This window comes from Myotis lucifugus, unplaced genomic scaffold (assembly GCF_000147115.1).
Source record: "Myotis lucifugus unplaced genomic scaffold, Myoluc2.0 scaffold_90, whole genome shotgun sequence".
Lineage (NCBI taxonomy): Eukaryota > Metazoa > Chordata > Mammalia > Chiroptera > Vespertilionidae > Myotis > Myotis lucifugus.
In genome coordinates, this window is record NW_005871138.1 from 3,979,723 (window position 1) to 3,997,953 (window position 18,231).

General features: G+C 51.9%; 1 protein-coding gene across 1 annotated transcript in view; it reads left to right on the forward strand.

Moving 5' to 3' along the window:
* RIMS4 (regulating synaptic membrane exocytosis 4) overlaps positions 1-17,349 on the forward strand; it is a 64,543-nt gene extending 47,194 nt beyond the window's left edge. Inside the window, exons 2-7 of the mRNA XM_023756267.1 lie at positions 3,601-3,611; positions 3,762-3,903; positions 14,088-14,200; positions 14,422-14,523; positions 15,171-15,310; positions 16,907-17,349. Of these exons, the coding sequence (XP_023612035.1) occupies positions 3,601-3,611; positions 3,762-3,903; positions 14,088-14,200; positions 14,422-14,523; positions 15,171-15,310; positions 16,907-17,125 (727 nt within the window). The 3' untranslated portion in view covers positions 17,126-17,349. The remainder of the gene's footprint in view (positions 1-3,600; positions 3,612-3,761; positions 3,904-14,087; positions 14,201-14,421; positions 14,524-15,170; positions 15,311-16,906) is intronic.
* The last annotated feature ends 882 nt before the right edge of the window (positions 17,350-18,231 follow it).

The following is an 18,231-nucleotide window of genomic DNA, read 5'->3' on the forward strand; positions in this document are numbered from 1 at the left end:
CATGTGATCATCTGTTCATGTCTGCCTCTCTCCACACTGTGAGCTCCATGGAGGCAGGGACCACACCACTCTCACTCTCTGTCCCCAGCATCAGGCACGGTGTTTGGCACACAGTGGAGTTGGTTCCCTAAGTGTTTGCTGCCTCCTGCAGGAGTCCAGCCGTCCACACACCCTCCCTCTCCCTTAAACCCACACACCACATTCTGCCCAAGTTGGGAGATGAGGGACTTAGGACCCTGCGGGAGAAAATTCAAGCTGCACAGTTTGAGTCTTGGGTGTAGCCAGTGTTAGCGGGTGGCCAAAATGGGTCATTCGAACTCCATTTATTTGTATGTCACCGGGGCCAGCCACAGTTGGTACCCAGAGTCCACAGGACTCCACTCCAGGCCTCGGCAGTGGAGCATCCTGATAACCTGGGATAATGAAGCCTCTCTTGTCAGTGGAGACCAGACTTAGAAGTGCAGTCAGCATCCCATGAACAGAAAGGCACTCGGTGGTTGTTTCTTGAGTTTAGGTATTAGGGACTGAGATAAGGCCCTGGTGCATGGTTGGAGCCGTCGTCGGACTGGTTCAGCAAGCCCTGTGAACAGAGTGGAAGCCACACTGTAAGAGATGGAAGTGTGTGGTTGGCGATGTGGCGGGAGAGGCTGTTCTATGAGAAATGTGTTGGTTGAAGCAGGTGGTGGAAGAAGTGAAGCCTTGAGCAGACTTGCCGGAGGAGTGGAAAGAGCCGAAGATGGAGAGGTGGCAGATTCAAGGTCCAGAGAGCACAAGGGGTGGGAGCACATCCGGTGAGGATGGGAGGAGGAGGGATAGGGAGAACAGATGGCAGATCCGCCTTGGCAAGGAGGTCAGAGAAGAGGGAGGGTCGAGGGGCAGGTTGGAAGGTCTGAGGATGGTGACATTTGGAAGCGGGAAAGAGCAAGTCAAGGAAACACATCTTTTCAGCCAAGTGGGAGACAGGTCATCTGTTGGGATGGATGGGGCTACGGGCTGGGGAGTGGGAAAACATTGGTCCAGGCACTTTGAGGAATGTAACTGCATGAGCAAGAGATGGCCAGTGGACAGCTTTGATGGTAGATCTTGTTGGTGTGGTTGGTACAACTATGGTCCCAGATTGGGGACTCACAAGGTGACATGTCAGGGGGAACATGCAAGACAGTTGGCTTGGGCAGATTTGGGGAGTTCTGGGAGGTCTTTCTCTGTAGCAGCTAAGGCTACTTTTGTTTGGCACCTACTGTGTGCCAGGCGCTGTAAATGTTCTATCATTAACCCTCTCAGCAGCTCCATGAGGTAGATGCTACCCAACTTGCCCAAGGTCAGCTTGCCTGTGACTCTGCCTAGACTGTTGATTGCAAAGCCAGGCTCACCTGTGTGGTGACTCACGCCTATTCTGGGGCCCAAACAGGGTACTGGATGTGGGATACTTAGAGGCCATAGAATGCCACCCAGATGTGAAGCCCACCTCTCCACACCCCCTCCTCAGCCCCTATGGGGTCTGAGTTGTTATAATGTTTTGGACGGAAAGCTCATCGCGATCACCAGGCTGTGGAGCACGGAGCCCTTTCCCGGGAGAAATGTGTCAGACCCTGGCGGGTGGGGGCGAGTCGGGGTGGGGCTCCAGAGCAGGGCTCAGTGGGAGGTAGAAATCCCGGACAGGGGTCTGGAGTTTGTCCGGACATAGGACTGTGCTTGTGTGCATGCGTGAGTGGAGGAGCAGCGACTCTGTGCTGTGAGTGTTTCTGAGGGAGCATGTGTGTGTTTCGGAATCTTTCTCTGTGCCTCTGTACCGCTCTACACAGAGAAATAGAAATATTGAGGTGTAGGGGGTGCAGAAACAAATTAGTGAGAGAACAAATGGAGGAATGAAGGGAACACGGACACAGGGACACACATGTTCCCCCACATGTTCAGAAACACTCGGGGTGACACACAGAAATGCATTGGCAGTTTCCCTGTGTGCTTTCTTGAGTGGGATGGCCTATACCTCGTATGTGGGTATGCGCCTGTGTGTGTGACTGGCCTCAGAAACAGCGTGATAGGTCTGTGGAGCCCATGGAAACACAAACATGGACACTCAGACACAACGTGTCTTTGCACGTATATTCCTGTGTATGCGTGTGTGTTCCTGTGTGTTTTTCTGAGTATATGTGCACTATATCTGAATAACACAGACACATGTGGGAGACAAACATGTGGGCACATGCTCCGAGAACACGCGCAGAGCACCTGTATCTGTGTCTGTGTTAGAGTCAGGAGGAAGGGGCACCGTTATTGAGCTGGGAGGCGGGAGGCTGGGAGAAGGCCAGTGGCAGACATCCTGGTCCCGCTCTGTCTCTGGGTACACAGACCCAGCGCTCCCGTCCTCTCCACGCAGGATGGTGGGGTTTCGGGGGGTGCTGCTTTCCCCAGGGGGTCAGCAAGCACTGGGGAAGCCCCTGAGGTATGCCAGCTCATCCCAGACTGGGCGGGGGGGGGGGCGATCTCACGAAAGATCCACCCCACCTCTAGCAAAGCCACAGTCCCCCGGGTGGTGGCCGATGGAAAGCTCTCCACAATCACCAGGCTGTGAGCACGGAGCGAAGAGACCCTCCCCGGGTCGAACCCTGGCTCCCCCCCTTTCTGGCTCTACAGATGTGAGCATGTCGCTTAACCCCTGAGCCTCGTGTCCTCGGTGTTGAAGCAGGGAGAGCAGGATCATCCCCTCATCGGGGGTTGAGACCACGCTCAGGCAGACCCTCCTTCTCCAGCAGGTTTTAATTGAACACCTACAGTGGCTGGGCCTGTTCTCGACCCAGGGGCTTCAGCAGTGGACAAAACAACGTTCCGTGTCCTTGGAGTTTACCGTCTTTGTGGAGAAAGCTGGCCAATAAATCAAGAATGCGCCCTGTGTTTGGAAGAAAGCCACCGCATGGCCATAGCGCAGAGAAAGCCAGGGGGTGGTCAAGGAAGGTCTCGGAGAGGGTGATGTGCCATCACAGAGTGGAGGCCATGGATTGAGCTCCTGCCCAAGGGGAGGGAATAGCAAGGGCAGAGGACTGTTTGCCTTCATTAAAACCTTGTTGTTCTCCCATTTTACAGTTGGGGAAATGAGGCACAGAGAGGCTGAGTAATTTGCCCAAAGCCTCACAGCCCATGAGAAAAAGATCCAGGATTTGAACCTGGGTAATCTGGTTTCAGAGCCAGTGGCCTCAATCAGTGGTCCTCTATGGAGGGTGACTGTTGCCCCTAGGGGATGTTTTGCAATGTCTGGAGATGTTTTTGATTGCCCCCTGGATTGGAGGGTGCTACTAGCATTTACTGGGTAGAGGCCAGGGTTACCGTTAGACTTTCACAGTTCACAGGACATCCCTGACAACAAAGCAGTATCCCATCCAAACTGCCCGTTGTTCTGGGGTTGACAAGAGTATGGCCTATAGTAGGTGCTCAATAAATAGTAGCTCCAGAAGAGGAGGAGAAAGGATTTGGAGAAGGTTGCAGGGGAGACATGACTTCCAATTCAAAGGGAAGAGGCAGTCCATGTAAATGAATCCATCAGGTGAGAGGACACATGTGATACTGATTATGGGGTGGGTATGAATGACAGACTGCCCCCTGCAGGCTGGATGCAGGTGAGGCCAGTGGTAGGAGGAGGTTGATGGGTTGGGGGTGGGACCAAAGCTGGCCGCCACCAGCCCCTGAAATGCTAACCAGATGTCTGGCCTCTCTGTCCTCTCCCACCCTGTGTCTCTCTCCTCATTTCCCTCTGCCTCTCTGCCAAGAAGGGGACAGCCGGAGGCTGAAGGGGGCCATTCAGAGGAGCACGGAGACGGGCCTGGCGGTGGAGATGCCCAGCCGGACGCTGCGCCAGACCAGCCATGAGTCCATCGAGGACAGCATGAACAGCTACGGCTCGGAGGGCAAGTGAGTGTGAGCCCGGCGTGCCCCCAGGCCTCTCGGTCTTCCCTGGCATGGGGCGGGAGGGTCTCAGACTTTGAGGGGCATTGGCTGAGGGTTCCCACACTGTCCTGTCTTCAGAAGGGAGGCGATGAAGCAAGGAAGCTCTGAGGAAGACCAAGGACAGCCAGACTCTGGTGCCTGACTACCTAGATATGAATCCTGGCTCCACCACTCGCTGGCTGTGACCTTGGTCAGGTCATCTCTCTGTGCCTCAGTTTCCTCATCTGTAAAATGAGGATAAATACCAACATTAAAGGGGTGTTAGGAAGACTAAATGGGTTCGTTTTTATAAAAAGAATAGGACAGTGTTCCACCTTGGCTCCCCGAAATTTTGGGCCCTGCCTGGCGGCTGGGGGTTTCTGCTGGCTGAAAGCCTTCCCACCTCCAGCCCCTCCTAAACTGGGCATCTCTGGCCTCTGTGAATGGCCTCGCCTTGGCAGATGCTGCCGTTCCACCCACCCCCTAGAGAGACTTTCCGGAGGGCGGGAAGAGGAGGAGGACCGGCGGAAGGGAGAGGAGGAGGAGGAGAAGGGAACAAATGTTTTCTTTAACCTGAAAAACTTGGCAAGGCAGCAAAACTTGGAGGAAGATATTCTGGGCGTCTGGGTAGTAGTGGGTCCCTGCTGAGTTTCAGGGGGTCAGGAGGTTTGAGTCCTAGTCCTGGCTCTGCCACTTACCCAAGTGGCCATGGGCATGTTCCTTGGCCTGTCGAAACAGCAGGAGGCCAGCAAACATTTCGTCTGTTGGTTTGAGGACCAGGTCACGGGAGGGTAGTGTGGTGCCGTGAGCAGTGACAGGAAGTCAAACCCATATTCCCATTTCATAGAACAGGAGATGAAGGCCACTCGACTTTCTCCAAGGGGAGCAGCGTGGGAGGGTAATAAAGTTGTTGTGAGGACTCAGTGAGTTAATACATGTGAAAGCACGTAGAATAGTGACTGACACATACAAGTGCTGTTATTATTCGCAGTCGTGGTTGTTGTTTGTTGTTGACTTAGCTGCTGTTATTTGGATATTTTGCTCCTCAAGGGCAGATGCATCTTAATGGATACATTGAGCCACCCTAAACAAAATCGTGTCTATAAAGTGCTTAGCACAGGATAAATGTTGGCTTTATAATTATTAAAAGATTTTAGATGTGGCCAGCATGGCTCAGTAGTTGAGCGTCGACCTATGAACCAGGGGGTCATGTTTTGATTCCTGGTCAGGGCACATGCCTGGGTTTCGGGCTTGAATCTCCAGTGTAGGGCGTGTAGGAGGCAGCCAATCAATGATTCTCATCATTAATATTTCTGTTTCTCTCTCCCTCTCCCTCTCCCTTCCTCTCTGAAATCAATAAAAAAAAAGTATATATATTTTAAAAAGGGGGTTTTGGGTGCATGTCTTGAGCCCAGTTGAGGGAGGATTGGGTGGGTTGGAGGATATGGGGTCCAGTAGAAGGCAGAGTCTTGCCCGCCTGAGAGGGACTGAGCTCAGCCAGGTGCTGCCACCCTGCTCAACACCTGGGCAAGGAAAGGAAGGTGAAGGGACAGGTGGGGACCTTGAGCTGTGGTTGGCCTCCTCCTTTTTCTGGAAGTATTTTGGGCACTGGCCGGACCCAGATTCCAGACTCTGAAACAGGAGGGGGTGTGACCATCCTCCTCCTGGGCTCCTGCCAGCCCAGCCCAGGCTTATAGGAAGCCAGTGTGCTTGAGCAGCCCCCCAGCCTGTGGCCCTGGGAGCTTCTGGGTCTGTCTGCCCCAGCCACTGGATCACCAGGCTTGTGTTCCTGCAGGTGGGCACAGGGGTGCTCCCATGTGGATTTTTATTTCAGCAAATGGGATCAGCCACTTACAGTGTACAAGACAATTGGGCTGTGCACCTTGGGGACCCTGCCTTCTTCTGACGAAGCAACTAGCAGTGGTGAGAACCGCAAAGGACAGGCATAGAGAACTGGGGAAATGTTGCATCCTACCCAGGTCTTGGGGCTGGGGAAGGGGTGCATGTGGGTTGGGCCACTTGTTAGTGAAGATCGTTGGGCTCCAGATTATACTATACCAGGTAACAGTGGCTTTGTCCCTCGCTGTTCCGGATATAGTCCCATAGCATTGGCATCCCCTGGAAGCTGGGTGGAAATGTAGCATGTCAGGCTCCATCCCAGACCCTCTGAATCAGTCTGCATTTAACAGGGTCCCCAGGTGGTTCATGTGCACATTAACCCTTTGAGTGCCAACCAATATCCTAGGAACTATGCTAAAATTGCCAAGGCATTTTTGCCGATTTTACAGCAGTTTAGGAAAAAAATTATGAAAATTAGGCAGATAAATGTCAGTGGTCGATTTTAGAACTACAAACATTCGGCATCATAAGTAATCTGCACTTAGGTGCCATCTGTCAATAAAGAGTGAACTACTAGCTTCTAATAGTGACACTGCAGGAGGAGCGTGATAGCGCTCCCGGCACTTTTGGGGAAAGACATATGTGGAGTGCGATCGCTCCCCGGCACTCGAGGTTAAGGTTGAGCAGCACTGGCTCAACAGTGATGCTCTAGAGCTAACACTTACTGAGCACTGGCTGTGTGCAGACTCTGTGCTAAGTGCTTGTACACAATGACTCCTCTCATTCTCAGAGCAACCTGATGACACTGGAACTGTTACTATCCCCATTTTACAGACAAGAAAATGGAAGCCAAGAGAGGTTAATTAACTTGCCCAAGGTCACAGAGCCAGTAAGTGGCTTCAAATGCTGGGATTCAAATCTAGGCATTTGGAGTCTGCCCTTAACCATTTCACTAGACCAGCGGTTCTCAACTTGTGGGTCACGACCCTTTGGGGGTTGAACGACCCTTTCACAGGGGTTGCCTAAGACCATCGGAAAACACATATATAATTACATATTGTTTTTGTGATTAATCACTATGCTTTAATTATGTTCCATTTATAACAATGAAAATACATCCTGCATATCAGGTATTTACGATTCATAACAGTAGCAAAATTATAGTTATGAAGTAGCAACGAAAATAATTTTATGGTTGGGGAACATAAGGAACATAAGGAACTATATTAAAGGGTCGCGGCATTAGGAAGGTTGAGAACCACTGCTCTAGGCTCTTTCCCTTATTTAATGGATGCATCTATTTCTGGAGATAGATGATTCCAGGGTGGTTTGATGGCTAAATTATGCCACCAAGGGCCTAGAGTCCCTCCATCGATTCCCTCCGTAGGCCTCAGTATGTTGGACTGCTCCTGGTTCATCCCTGAAGCTAGGAAGGGCTTTCTTTCTCTGAGCCTCTTTCTGCCTGATTGAAAATTGAGGTTCTGAATGTCAAAGATAGAAGGGAATAGATGTGGGTTTAGTAACCAGCCAAGCTCCCCCCACCAGCAGGCCCATCTCCCTCAGACAAAGGACAGGGTTCAAGCCACGAGAACAGTATCTCCCTGGACCCCCCTGAATCCTGAGATACTCCCTGGTGGCTGGGTTCCTCGTGACCCGAGACATGGATTCGAGTGCAGGTAGGTCACCGGAAGTGATTCCAGATAACCGTGGTGGAGGATCGCGTGCGAGAGACAGGACAGGGGAATTCTGCACCTTGAGAAGCAGCTGCCACTGTGGGCAACCTGAGTCCGGTCCTCGTGGGAACTCGGAGCCAGTGAGGAGCATGTGCCTGAGAGTCACGCCGGCAGCGAGGGAGTGAAGTATTTATGCTCAGACTCATCAGTTACTAGTTGACGGCTGCTCTGGTTCACCCTCCTGCCCTTCCTGCGCACAGGGGCTCTGGAGGCCAGAGACAGTCCTCAGGGGCCAGACAAGCGCATGTGCTGCAGTTAGAAGTCAGTGTGACGTGGTGAAGGCCAGGAGATATTGGTGGGGGGGTCGGCAGTCTGCTCCCCTATCTGAGTGCACAGCACCATGTCCTGCTGCCCACGCCAGAAACCTGGGGTTCTCTTAGACGGCTCCCCTTTTCTCACACTCCAGATCCAACCATAATTGGGCTCTATTCTTTCACTTCTAATTATCTCTTGACTCCACCCATTTCTCCCCATCCCTTCCCCTGTGGAGGAGCCTATCACTCCTGCCTGGACACTTGTAAGTCCTCCTTTGGTCTGAACTCCACAGCCTGTCACCCAGCACTTATTTCCTCTGGCCTCTGCCAGCCTCTCCCAGCCCCCAGCCTTGGGCCGCCACTCCAGCACCCTGAACCTCTTACACTTCCCAGTCTCACCTCCAGGTCTTTCATTCGTTGCTCCCTCCTCCTCGCACCCCCTTTCCTATCCCTATTCCCACTGCATCCTCTGACTCACCCTCCTTCAGACCTCAGCTAAGAACTGGCACATAAGCTTCATCTCATGTGCCAGCTCTAGTTAATTGATAGTGGCTCCCTGGAGTGCTGTGTTGAGAAGGATTCTGGAGCCCAGTCAGGCTTGGCAGGTGTGCTGAGGTTGATTAGCAATGTCTGCCCTGGGCGTGGGCAGGGGAAGTGGAACAGCATGGTCTGCCCTGACTGTATCAGCAGCTTCCAGTTCATCCTTCCTCCATCACAGCACCTACCACCCTATAGTAATTATCATGTGTGTGTCTGTCTGTCCCACTAGACACTGAGTTCAGTACCTACCCACCAGGGGCCTGGCCCACAGATGATATGCTGCAAATTTTGTTGAACGATGGGTAGGTACCATGAGCCGAAGCATGTACACATTTTACTTTCCCCACTCTTTCCCAGTCTCCTTCATCACACAGAATCGAGGCCTCAGCACCCTCTTGGTAAACCCAATCTCTCCGAGCTGGCTGCCAGCACCCCTCCTGCTCCTTCCCTCTGCTTCTGGTTGTCCTGAGGTGTTTGGGTCATCAGTGTCCAGCTCCCTGGTTGTCTGGGTCACTGTGCCCACAGCTTTAGAAAAGAGAGTGTGAGCTGATGGCAGGGCCACCTGGGCCCCGGGCTCAGAGGCTCATTCCTGCCAAGGCTGTTTGCTAATCACCAAAGACCCAGGAGGCTGGGTGGGTTGTCAGAACCCCCAGTCATCGAGTCCGAAGGACAAACCAGGTCTGGATGTGGCTGTGAGCTAGGAGACAGGGCTTAATAAGCACTAGTGTTTGATGAGCCTTTGACGATGCCAGATTCTGTTTTGAGGTCTTTCTCTTATTAATATCTACAACAGTACTGAGGGGGCATCCTATCATTATTTATCCCTACTTCACCAAAAAGGAAACCCAGGCTCTGAGAGGTGTGCCTTAACAACTAGGGAGTGGGGAGTCAAGATTCAAATCCAGGCCTGCCTGACCCCAGAGTTTGGACTGCAGATCCCTGTACTCTGCTCTGGGCAAGGCTCTGTCCCCTTAGGGCACATAGAGACAGTAGAGCAGACTGGTCAAGAAGATGAACTCTAGTCCTAGCCGGTTTGGCTCAGTAGGTAGAGCATCAGCCTGCGGACTGAAGGGTCCTGGGTTCAATTCCAGTCAAGGGCACATACCTCGGATGCAGGCTCGACCTTGGTTGGGCATGTGCAGGAGGCAGACAGTTGATGTGTCTCTTTCACATCGATGTTTCTCTCTCTGTGTCTCTGCCTCTGCCTTCCAGTCCCTCTAAAAATCAATGGAAAAATATCCTCTGGTGAGGATTAACAACAACAATAAAGATGAACTCTAGACCAGACTCCCAGGGTTCAAACCCTGGGTCTACTACTTACTATACACAGCCCTTGGTTGGGTTACTTGATTTTTCCCATCTGTAAAAGGGTTACTGGTAATGTGTACCTGACTTTCATTGAGTTGTTAAATGAGAATGAAACACGTTAATGTTGCTAACCTAGTACTATCTGTGCTTGGCTCGGGACAATGTTTTAATAAATTAAAATAAATAAAATCCCTGGCTTCATGCCCATGAGCCATACTCTCATAGCAGGCAGGGGGTGGGGAGCGGAGGGGACAGGCAGGTTTGGAATCGTCTTAAATGCTGGAGAAGCCGCAGTCAGGATTGTGTGAAGCTGTGTATCCTGGCCTGTAATCAGTTCTGCTACATCGCTTGTTTTGAAAATGTGAATTTGTTCCAGCACGATTGAAATATTAGGGAATAATTTAGCATAGCACACATTTTGCCTTTGCTCAGGTACGATTTCATCCACAAGGAACAGTAGGTGAACACAGAAAATTTGCATCCATGTAGGAAAACACAAAACACACACACACCTCAAACATAACCTGCTCCCTCAGCTCCCGTGTGTCATCCTATCCACACCCGGTGTTTCTGTCCATTTCAGCAGCCTTCCTTCCCCTTCACACTAACTCCCAGGCTGCAATCCTTCTCACACTCACTTCCACAAGCAAACTTCAGGGCATCTTCAAAGTAAAGCAGCATATTTATTGTAGTATTTCTGCATCTCTTAACCATTCAACATGTGCAAGACCGTGCTACCATTTTTACTATGTTCCTGTCTTTCTTTTTTTTGGATGTGATACTGACATAGTATTTGGGTGTTGTGCCATAACCCCACTTTCCCCATAAGCTCTGTGATTTTTATTGTAGGATTGTGCATGCACAGAATGTTTAGGAATATATATTTCGTGTTATGGCAGAACTGACTGTATGATAGGCTCAGCAAGCCTGTGGGAAGGTGGATGGACAGTGGGTGTGTGAGGCAGGTGGTGAATGGATGGACAGAGAGCTCATAAACCGCCCCAGCCTTTCCGAACCAGGAAGGCTGTGCAGCCTTTTAATTTCGGATGCAACTGGGACAGGTGATCTATCTGGAAAAGAGTCAAACCCCCAATAACTCAATTACCTCTTTAACCATGGAGAGCATGGAAAATCCAGGGCCAAACAGAGGTCGAGGATTAATAATAAAAGACAAATGGGTTTCAGCTCCTCAAACAAAACTAACAGGATTTGAAATGCAGATAATCTCATTTCACCATTAACACAAGATAAAACGCCAGTAGAGAACGGGTTGCAATCCTGTTTCAGGCCTCTGTGTGCCATGTGCCTCTGGGAGGACCACCTGCTGCAGCCCCCGTGCGCCCCACCCCAGGCCCGGGCTTGGTCTCAGGCATCCAGATGTTGCACTTCCTAACAGATCTGGAATCAGAAATGCCAGGAAAATGCCAAAGAGGGAGATGAGGCTCTTCCCGTCTGGGTAGCAGGCCACAGTATCTCAATCCTTTATTCCATTTGCCAGGTCCTGGGCCAAGCTCCTTGCCTGCATTATCTCACTGCCTCTCCCCAACAACTCAGCAAGGCGATTACAACTTATTCCCATCTTCTACAGCTCAGAGAGGGTGCACAGCCCTGGAATTCAGGGTCTATATTATGCCCAAGTCCAGTCTTAACTACTGTATTTCCCCAGTTTGGGGCCAGCTAAAGGATGCAGCAGTGAACATTTATTGAATGCCTACTGCCAGGCATAGTCTATGTATGTGGTAATAATTCAACAAGCTCCTGGCAAATGGACCCAATGAGCAGACATTTTCGGCACTCACCCCCAGAATGGCCGCGCACTGTCCATGAGGTAGGTGTGGTCTTGTTTGCAGATAAGAAGATTCAAGTGCAGACACACCAGCACCTGCCAGCAGTTGGCTGGGAGGAGTAGGAGCAGGTCTGACTTTGCATCCACCGCCTTCCGTCCTACTCCTGGAAGACCTCGAGGTGGAGTGGGGTCTCCAGTGCAGCTGGCCCTCTGGCCAGCAGGGACCTGCCACCTCTGTATTCTTCCTTCCTCCAGCCCCATGGAGGATGTGATAACCTGTTCAAACCCGTTCAGGGTTTCTGGGGCTTCTGCTTGGTTCCTTGGCAGCCGGCGAGGCACCCTGGGATGGGAAATCAGGCAGCCGCCCAGATATTATAAACAATTACTGCTAATTACCAGGGCTGCCAGTTCCCCATTGTCTGCTCACAATCTCACCAGGAACCGAGGAGCCGACAATGACGATGTTGGAGGAAACTTTCAATTTCAGGCTCCGCTTGGGAGGCTGGGCCCCTTCAGTGACTTGGAATTTAAGAGGCACTGACTTTTTCCAGGCCTTTGGAGCCCCAGGCCCTTCCTCAGATGGCCAGGAGGTTGGGGTGGAAAAGAGACAGGTGTGGAGGGAGAGAGCCTGGGTCTTCGCTGTGGTGCTGTTCATGAAGGGTCTCTGGGTTTGCAAGAATAATAGGTACTCATTTCTGTGCCCAGATATTTAAGTTATTTTTCCCACACTTTCTCTGTGCTGCTGTTGCATAATTGTTGAGCTAAGAGATTCAGGAGCCCGACTGCTTGGATTCAAATGCCACTCTGTCTGGTCTTCTCTTGATGCAGCGGGAATAGGTGCTCCGCTCGGGGGCATGGAGGGTCTCACAGCTTCACTTCACAGGATACTTGGCAGCCATTGCTGCACAGCATGGTGCCTTTTGCTCAGCCCCACCCAGTAAGAAGATGGCCACAGTCCTCTCTGCTTTCAGATTCCCAGACCCAGCTGGGGTTCCCTGCCATCCCTCAGCATCGCCAGCCCAGCTCAGGGACCCAGCCTTCCTCCAGGATCCTCCAGCTTCTCTGGCCCTTCCCCTCCCACCCCGACCTCCTCTGCTCTCCCAGGCTGGGGTTTTTTGTTTGCTTGTTTATTTGGAGGCAGGGCAGCCTCGTTTTGCACCTATCCTTCTAAGTCTGTTTCTTCTTAGATTTGAAGCTCAAAAGCCAGGAATCTGACTGTATTTCCTGGCTACGGCCTGGATAGGGATAAGCGGTGGTAGGAAATCATGAAAATGATGCCCAGCCATTGTGACTCATTGGTTAAGCTTCGACCGAGGAACTAAGAGGTCACTGGTTCAATTCCCAGTCAGGGCACATGCCCAAATTGTGGGCTCGATCCACAGTAGGGGGCGTGCAGGAGGCAGCCTATCGATGTTTCATCAGTGTTTCTATCTCTCTATTCCTTTCCCTTCCTCTCTCTAAAAGTCAATATAAACATATATACATATATAAATACATGAAAATGAGAAGCATACAGGCTAAAATGTGAAATTCTTACCCTACAGCAACTCTGCCGATAACTTAAGTAAAAACCGAATTTATTAGAACGATGCTGGGTGTTTCACTTGGTTGAGGAAGAGCTGAGCAGCCAGGACTAGGTTGCTAGTAGTTTGAGGCCCTTTGCGATGATAGGCCATTCACATGGCTCAGACCTAGGAGATGGGAATTTTATTATTCCCCTTTCAGAGAAAATTAACGAAAATAGGCTTAAGCAAAGGACATTATTATAATTGTTGTTGTTATTACTATTGCTTTGTGTAACTAAAAAAGAAATGATGTAGCTTTTGCTTCAGGCAGAGCTTGATCCAGGAGCTCATGCAGTACCACCAGTTTGATGGCTTCATTCATGAACACCAGGTGGTAGCAAGATGGCTGCCAGAGACTCCAGTCCGGTTCAGGTTCAAGTCTGGTGGGAAAAGAGAGCTGCTCACTCCCTACAGTTCAAAGAAAGCTTCCCAACCAGATTCTTGTGGGCCGAATTGGCCACGCACCTGTCTGAGCCAGTCACTGACCAAGGGAGGGATTGGTCAGGATGAGCTCACACCAGCCTCTGGAGCCAGATCTGCTCCACTCCGTGGGAATCAATACCTCGGGGAGGGGGCTCCCCAAAGGAGATTTGAGATCTTGTTCCCAAAGGAACAGGATAAACATTGGGCAGCCTACAGCAGCAACGAATGCAGGACCTCCAAGGTCCAGCCACTGGTCCCGTGGATCTCGAACTGTCAGGTGTGAATGACTCTTCTGGGATCATGTGAAAAGGCAGGTTCTGCTTCAGCAGCGGGGGTGGAGAGGGGCCCAGTTCCGTTTCTGATGAGCCCTCAGGTGATACTGGTCCCTGGACCACGCTGAGTATCATTAAACCATAAGAGCCAGGCACCAACAAGCATCATCTCCCCACATGCCTACAACCACCTCAAGAGGCAGGTATCACCTTACCCATTTCATGGAGGTGGAACCTAAGGCTGGGCGCGGAGAGATGGGGAGATGGTACAGGAGACCCGGAGATAGAAGGGAGGGAGAGGCAGGGCATGTGTCTGCCTGAGGCGGGTGATGGATGTGGACAGAATCATTGTGGCATGAGGGACATTCTAGAGTTGACGACCTGAGTCATCTGAGTCCTTGGTTGGCCCCTGGGAACAATTGTTTTTATCTCATCCTTTCTTTTTACAGCCTTAACTACGGGGGAGTCTGCCTGGCATCGGATGCACAGTTCAGTGACTTCCTGGGCAGCATGGGGCCAGCGCAGTTTGTGGGCCGCCAGACCCTGGCCACCACACCGATGGGTAAGTGTCCCAAGATCTGTTCCTAAGGGGGGGTCCCGTGGGAAGGCTTGCGTCACCCCTTCTTCCCCTCTGTGTTGGCTGCATTTGCTGGAGCCTGGGCATGTGGTGTGGGAGTAATTTGGGGCTGGGAGCAGAGGAAGGGGATTTAACTCTAAGCAGATTTAACTCTTGATTGAACTTTGAAGCCACTTCCCAGTCTCATCTGTTGAGGCCTCTTGCAGGGGACGTGGAGATTGGCTTGCAGGAGCGGAATGGTCAGCTCGAAGTGGACATCATCCAGGCGCGGGGACTGACGGCCAAGCCAGGCTCCAAGACACTGCCAGGTGTGGTGTGCCCTCCCCACTGCAAGGTGGGGTGGAGGTTGGGGAGTATGTCTGGAGGGATATGTGAGTGTAGAAGAGAGAATATTGACCCCCACTGTGGAGGACTCCTTTGTCTCAACTGTAGTGACTCACAAAGAACTGGTGACTCAGGGTTTGTTCTGGGGACTCAGTTGAGATTGTCATCTGACCTTCTCGGCTGACCTTGTCAGCACCCCTACTGACCAAGGTAAGGATTGGTCAGGATGAGCTCACACCAGCCTCTGGAGCCAGGTCTTTCCTGCTTATGATTATACCCTGGTGCCTGGTAGGGTGCGTGGCATGCAGTGGGAGATCAGAAAACATTTGTTCAGTGAATGGGTAGCAATGAATGTATAAGCCAGGGAAGGAGAGGATGAGTCAGTGACAGAGAAAGGAAACAGTTGAGTACAGAGTGAGCAAGGGAAGGTAGGGGACCTCCTGCTGGGGTGGAATAGGCCCCACCACCCTACCACCCACACCTACCACCAGGCTTGGTCCTATTGTCTCCTCCCATGGCCCCAAGGGGGCACTCTGATCCCCATTGGTGGTGGGCAGCCTCCCCCTGCTGTGCCTTGTGCCCACCATTGGAGGCCCACAGTCCAACTTACCCTGCTGGCCTCTGTTCCCAGCGGCCTATATCAAGGCCTACCTGCTGGAGAATGGCGTCTGCATTGCTAAGAAGAAGACCAAAGTTGCTCGCAAGTCATTGGACCCACTGTATAACCAGGTGCTGCTGTTTCCTGAGAGTCCCCAGGGCAAAGTCCTGCAGGTGAGGGGTGTGTGTGTGTGTGTGCGCGCGTGTGAACGCACATGCACAGTATTAGAGGGAGAGGGAGGTGCCCCTGGGGAGGGCCTCCCCTGGAGGAGGTAGAGTGCTGTGGTTGATCAGAGCTCCACAACTTGCTGTGCAACTTTGCACAAGTTTCTTTGAGCCTCAGGTTCTTCATCTGCAAAATGGGGACATTAGTAGTACCTACTAATAATAGTGACAGTAACAGTGAAATGTGTGCTTTGTGTAAGAAAAGTATTTGCAAGTTTGGCCTATCGTAAGTGCTCTACAAATGGCTCCCATCATCATAATCATCATTGTTATATCATCATCATCTACCTCTGGAAGCCAGGGCGTGGCCTGAAGCATAGCAGTAATAAACTGGGAGCCTTCTGAGTATCCCGACATGTGTTCGGCCCTCTGGCCATAAGGAGAATCCTAGTGGTGACTGAAACCTGGAGCAAGAAACAGCTGCCCATTGTGGGTACAGGCAGGGCCCGGGTGAGACGCCTGCAGAAGCCACGTGCCTGTCCTCTTGGTGCTGTCTTTTGGGCATGTGTGGCTTGTACCTGATTTCTTGCTCCTCACCTGGGCAGGCAAAGCAAATGAGGATGGGGCCAAGGTTACAGATTGCCAAGACAGTGGGACTTTGCTAAACTGAGAAGCCCAGGTCCTGTCTAGGACAGAGTTTTCAACCTGTGGGTGGAGATCCATCAGTGAATTGTGAACTCAGTTTAGCTGGTCTCCACAGTTTTGTGTTTTGTTTTTCAATGGAATGGATAGGAGAGAAAACATTTTTCACTCATAGTAAGGTAAGTCTTCTTTCGTGGGACACTCCCTTCAACTGTGAAGCCCATGTGTGCATGGCGAAGGATGATTGATCCCTGTCAAAAATGTTAGCAAAGCCTTGGTTGGTATAGCTCAGTGTTAGAGCATCAGCCCTAGCACTGAAGGGTCGCAGGTTCGATTTCCGGTCAAGGGCAGGTCAAGGGCACATACCTAGGTTGCAGGTTTGACCCCCAGCCTGGGTTGGGACACATGGCACATGCAGGAGGCAACCAATTGATGTTTCTCTCTCCCTCCCCTTCTCCCTCCCTTAGACTCTCTCTAAAAAAAAAAAATCCATGGAAAAAAATATCCCTAGGTGAGAATTAACAACAACAAAAAAGTCTGCAAAAACCCTTCAAATACAATTTAAAACAACCAGAAGGTCATCCAGATACCGTGCATGTACCGGCCACTTTTTAAAACTTTGTTTCACAAGGAGGGTTCTGGGGCTATGGAAGCAGAGGGCCCACGGGGGAAGCAGGGAGGGAACTCAGGATGTAGGGTCAGCCCTCGACTTGGACTCATGTAGAGCATGAATGGAACACAGAGGGCAAGATTGGAGGCAGAAAGCCATCTAGGTGAACAATGATTGAAGTACTGGCGTCAGGATAATAGGGTGAACTTGAGGGATTTTAAGGTTGAGCAATTGTAAGGTGGTTGAATCCACAGGACTCGGAGGTGAATTGGGCATAAGGGTTACCCCAGGGTCTGTTTATGGACCCGTGAATGGATTGGATGATGGGAACAATTGTGTCTCTTGCCCCACAGGTGATCGTGTGGGGCAACTATGGACGGATGGAGCGGAAGCAGTTCATGGGTGTGGCCCGCGTGCTGCTGGAGGAGCTGGACTTGACCACCCTGGCCGTGGGCTGGTACAAGCTCTTCCCCACCTCCTCCATGGTGGACCCAGCCACAGGCCCCCTGCTCCGGCAGGCATCCCAGTTGTCCCTCGAGAGCACCGTGGGGCCCTGCAGTGAGCAATCTTAGTGCCAGGAACGGGGAGGGGCTCCCTGAGATGGCCTGGAGACCACCCAGCCCCGACCTGGGACCCCAGGCCCAGGGGCATCTTGAACAGAGGAGGACGGGGTTCTCCCCCACAGTGGGGAAGCAGAATAGGGAGACCTACCCCCCTTGGACCCTCCTCACCCTTCTTTGCCTCCTATCCCCTGAGACCTTTCCTTTCCCAGTGGGATTGGCTGCACTTTTGACTTGGCCGGTTCTTGACCTGGTGGATGTGGCTGCAATCCGAAGAAGGGAAGACTGAGGTGGCAGAGCAAACCACTCTCCTGCCCCAGACACTATCTGACTGCTCCCCTCTTTGCGTCCTCGGAAGCTCGCTCCCCGGAGCCAAGTCCAGAACCCAGCAGCCATCTCCATGGTGCCAACTACCAGCAAGTGTCTTTCCTGCGGCACCGGGTTCAGGCAGCTACACCTGCCCCAAAGCTGATGGGGCAGCTTTGCAAGGATCCGGAGCCAGCTCCGAGGGGCCCTGAGCCCCCCGCTTAAAGAGGAGCTCCGGCCTCCCTCCGCCTGCCCGTGGAAGAAGCTTTGCCGCAGCCTGTCCAAGTCCATCTGTCTGTCCCCTCCTGCCTGCCTCTCTTCCAGTGGAATTGGGGTCCAGCAGGGACCAAAGGAAAGGAGGAGGTGCCCAGGGCCTGGCACAGACCCCCCGGGGTGCCTTGCTCTGTGCGATTGAAACAAGTTGCTGTGGAAACTGTGGGACTAGAAGGAACTTTGTCATCTGGGTTTTGGGGGAGGAGCTGTGGGACCTTCATTTCTCAGAACCCCACGCCCAGAGGGCTCACAGTCTCTGCATTTTGGGGTGTTGGATTGGAGAGGGAATCTAAGGAAAGCTGGGGTTGGGATTGGTGGTGCCAAGGTGAGGGTCTCCCAAATAGGAGAATCCCTTCTTGTTGGATGAGGTCAAAAGTCATCTTGCCTATCCCTTTGCCTCCAGGCTAGGGGCCTGGAGTGGCCACAGATCTCCCCTATTTTAGTCTTTTTAAACAAACCATGTGTACTAAGGGCAGCACCCACTGCCCTGGCCTCAATTACCTTGGCTCAAGGAGAGAAAGAGAGGAGGTATGAGTCAA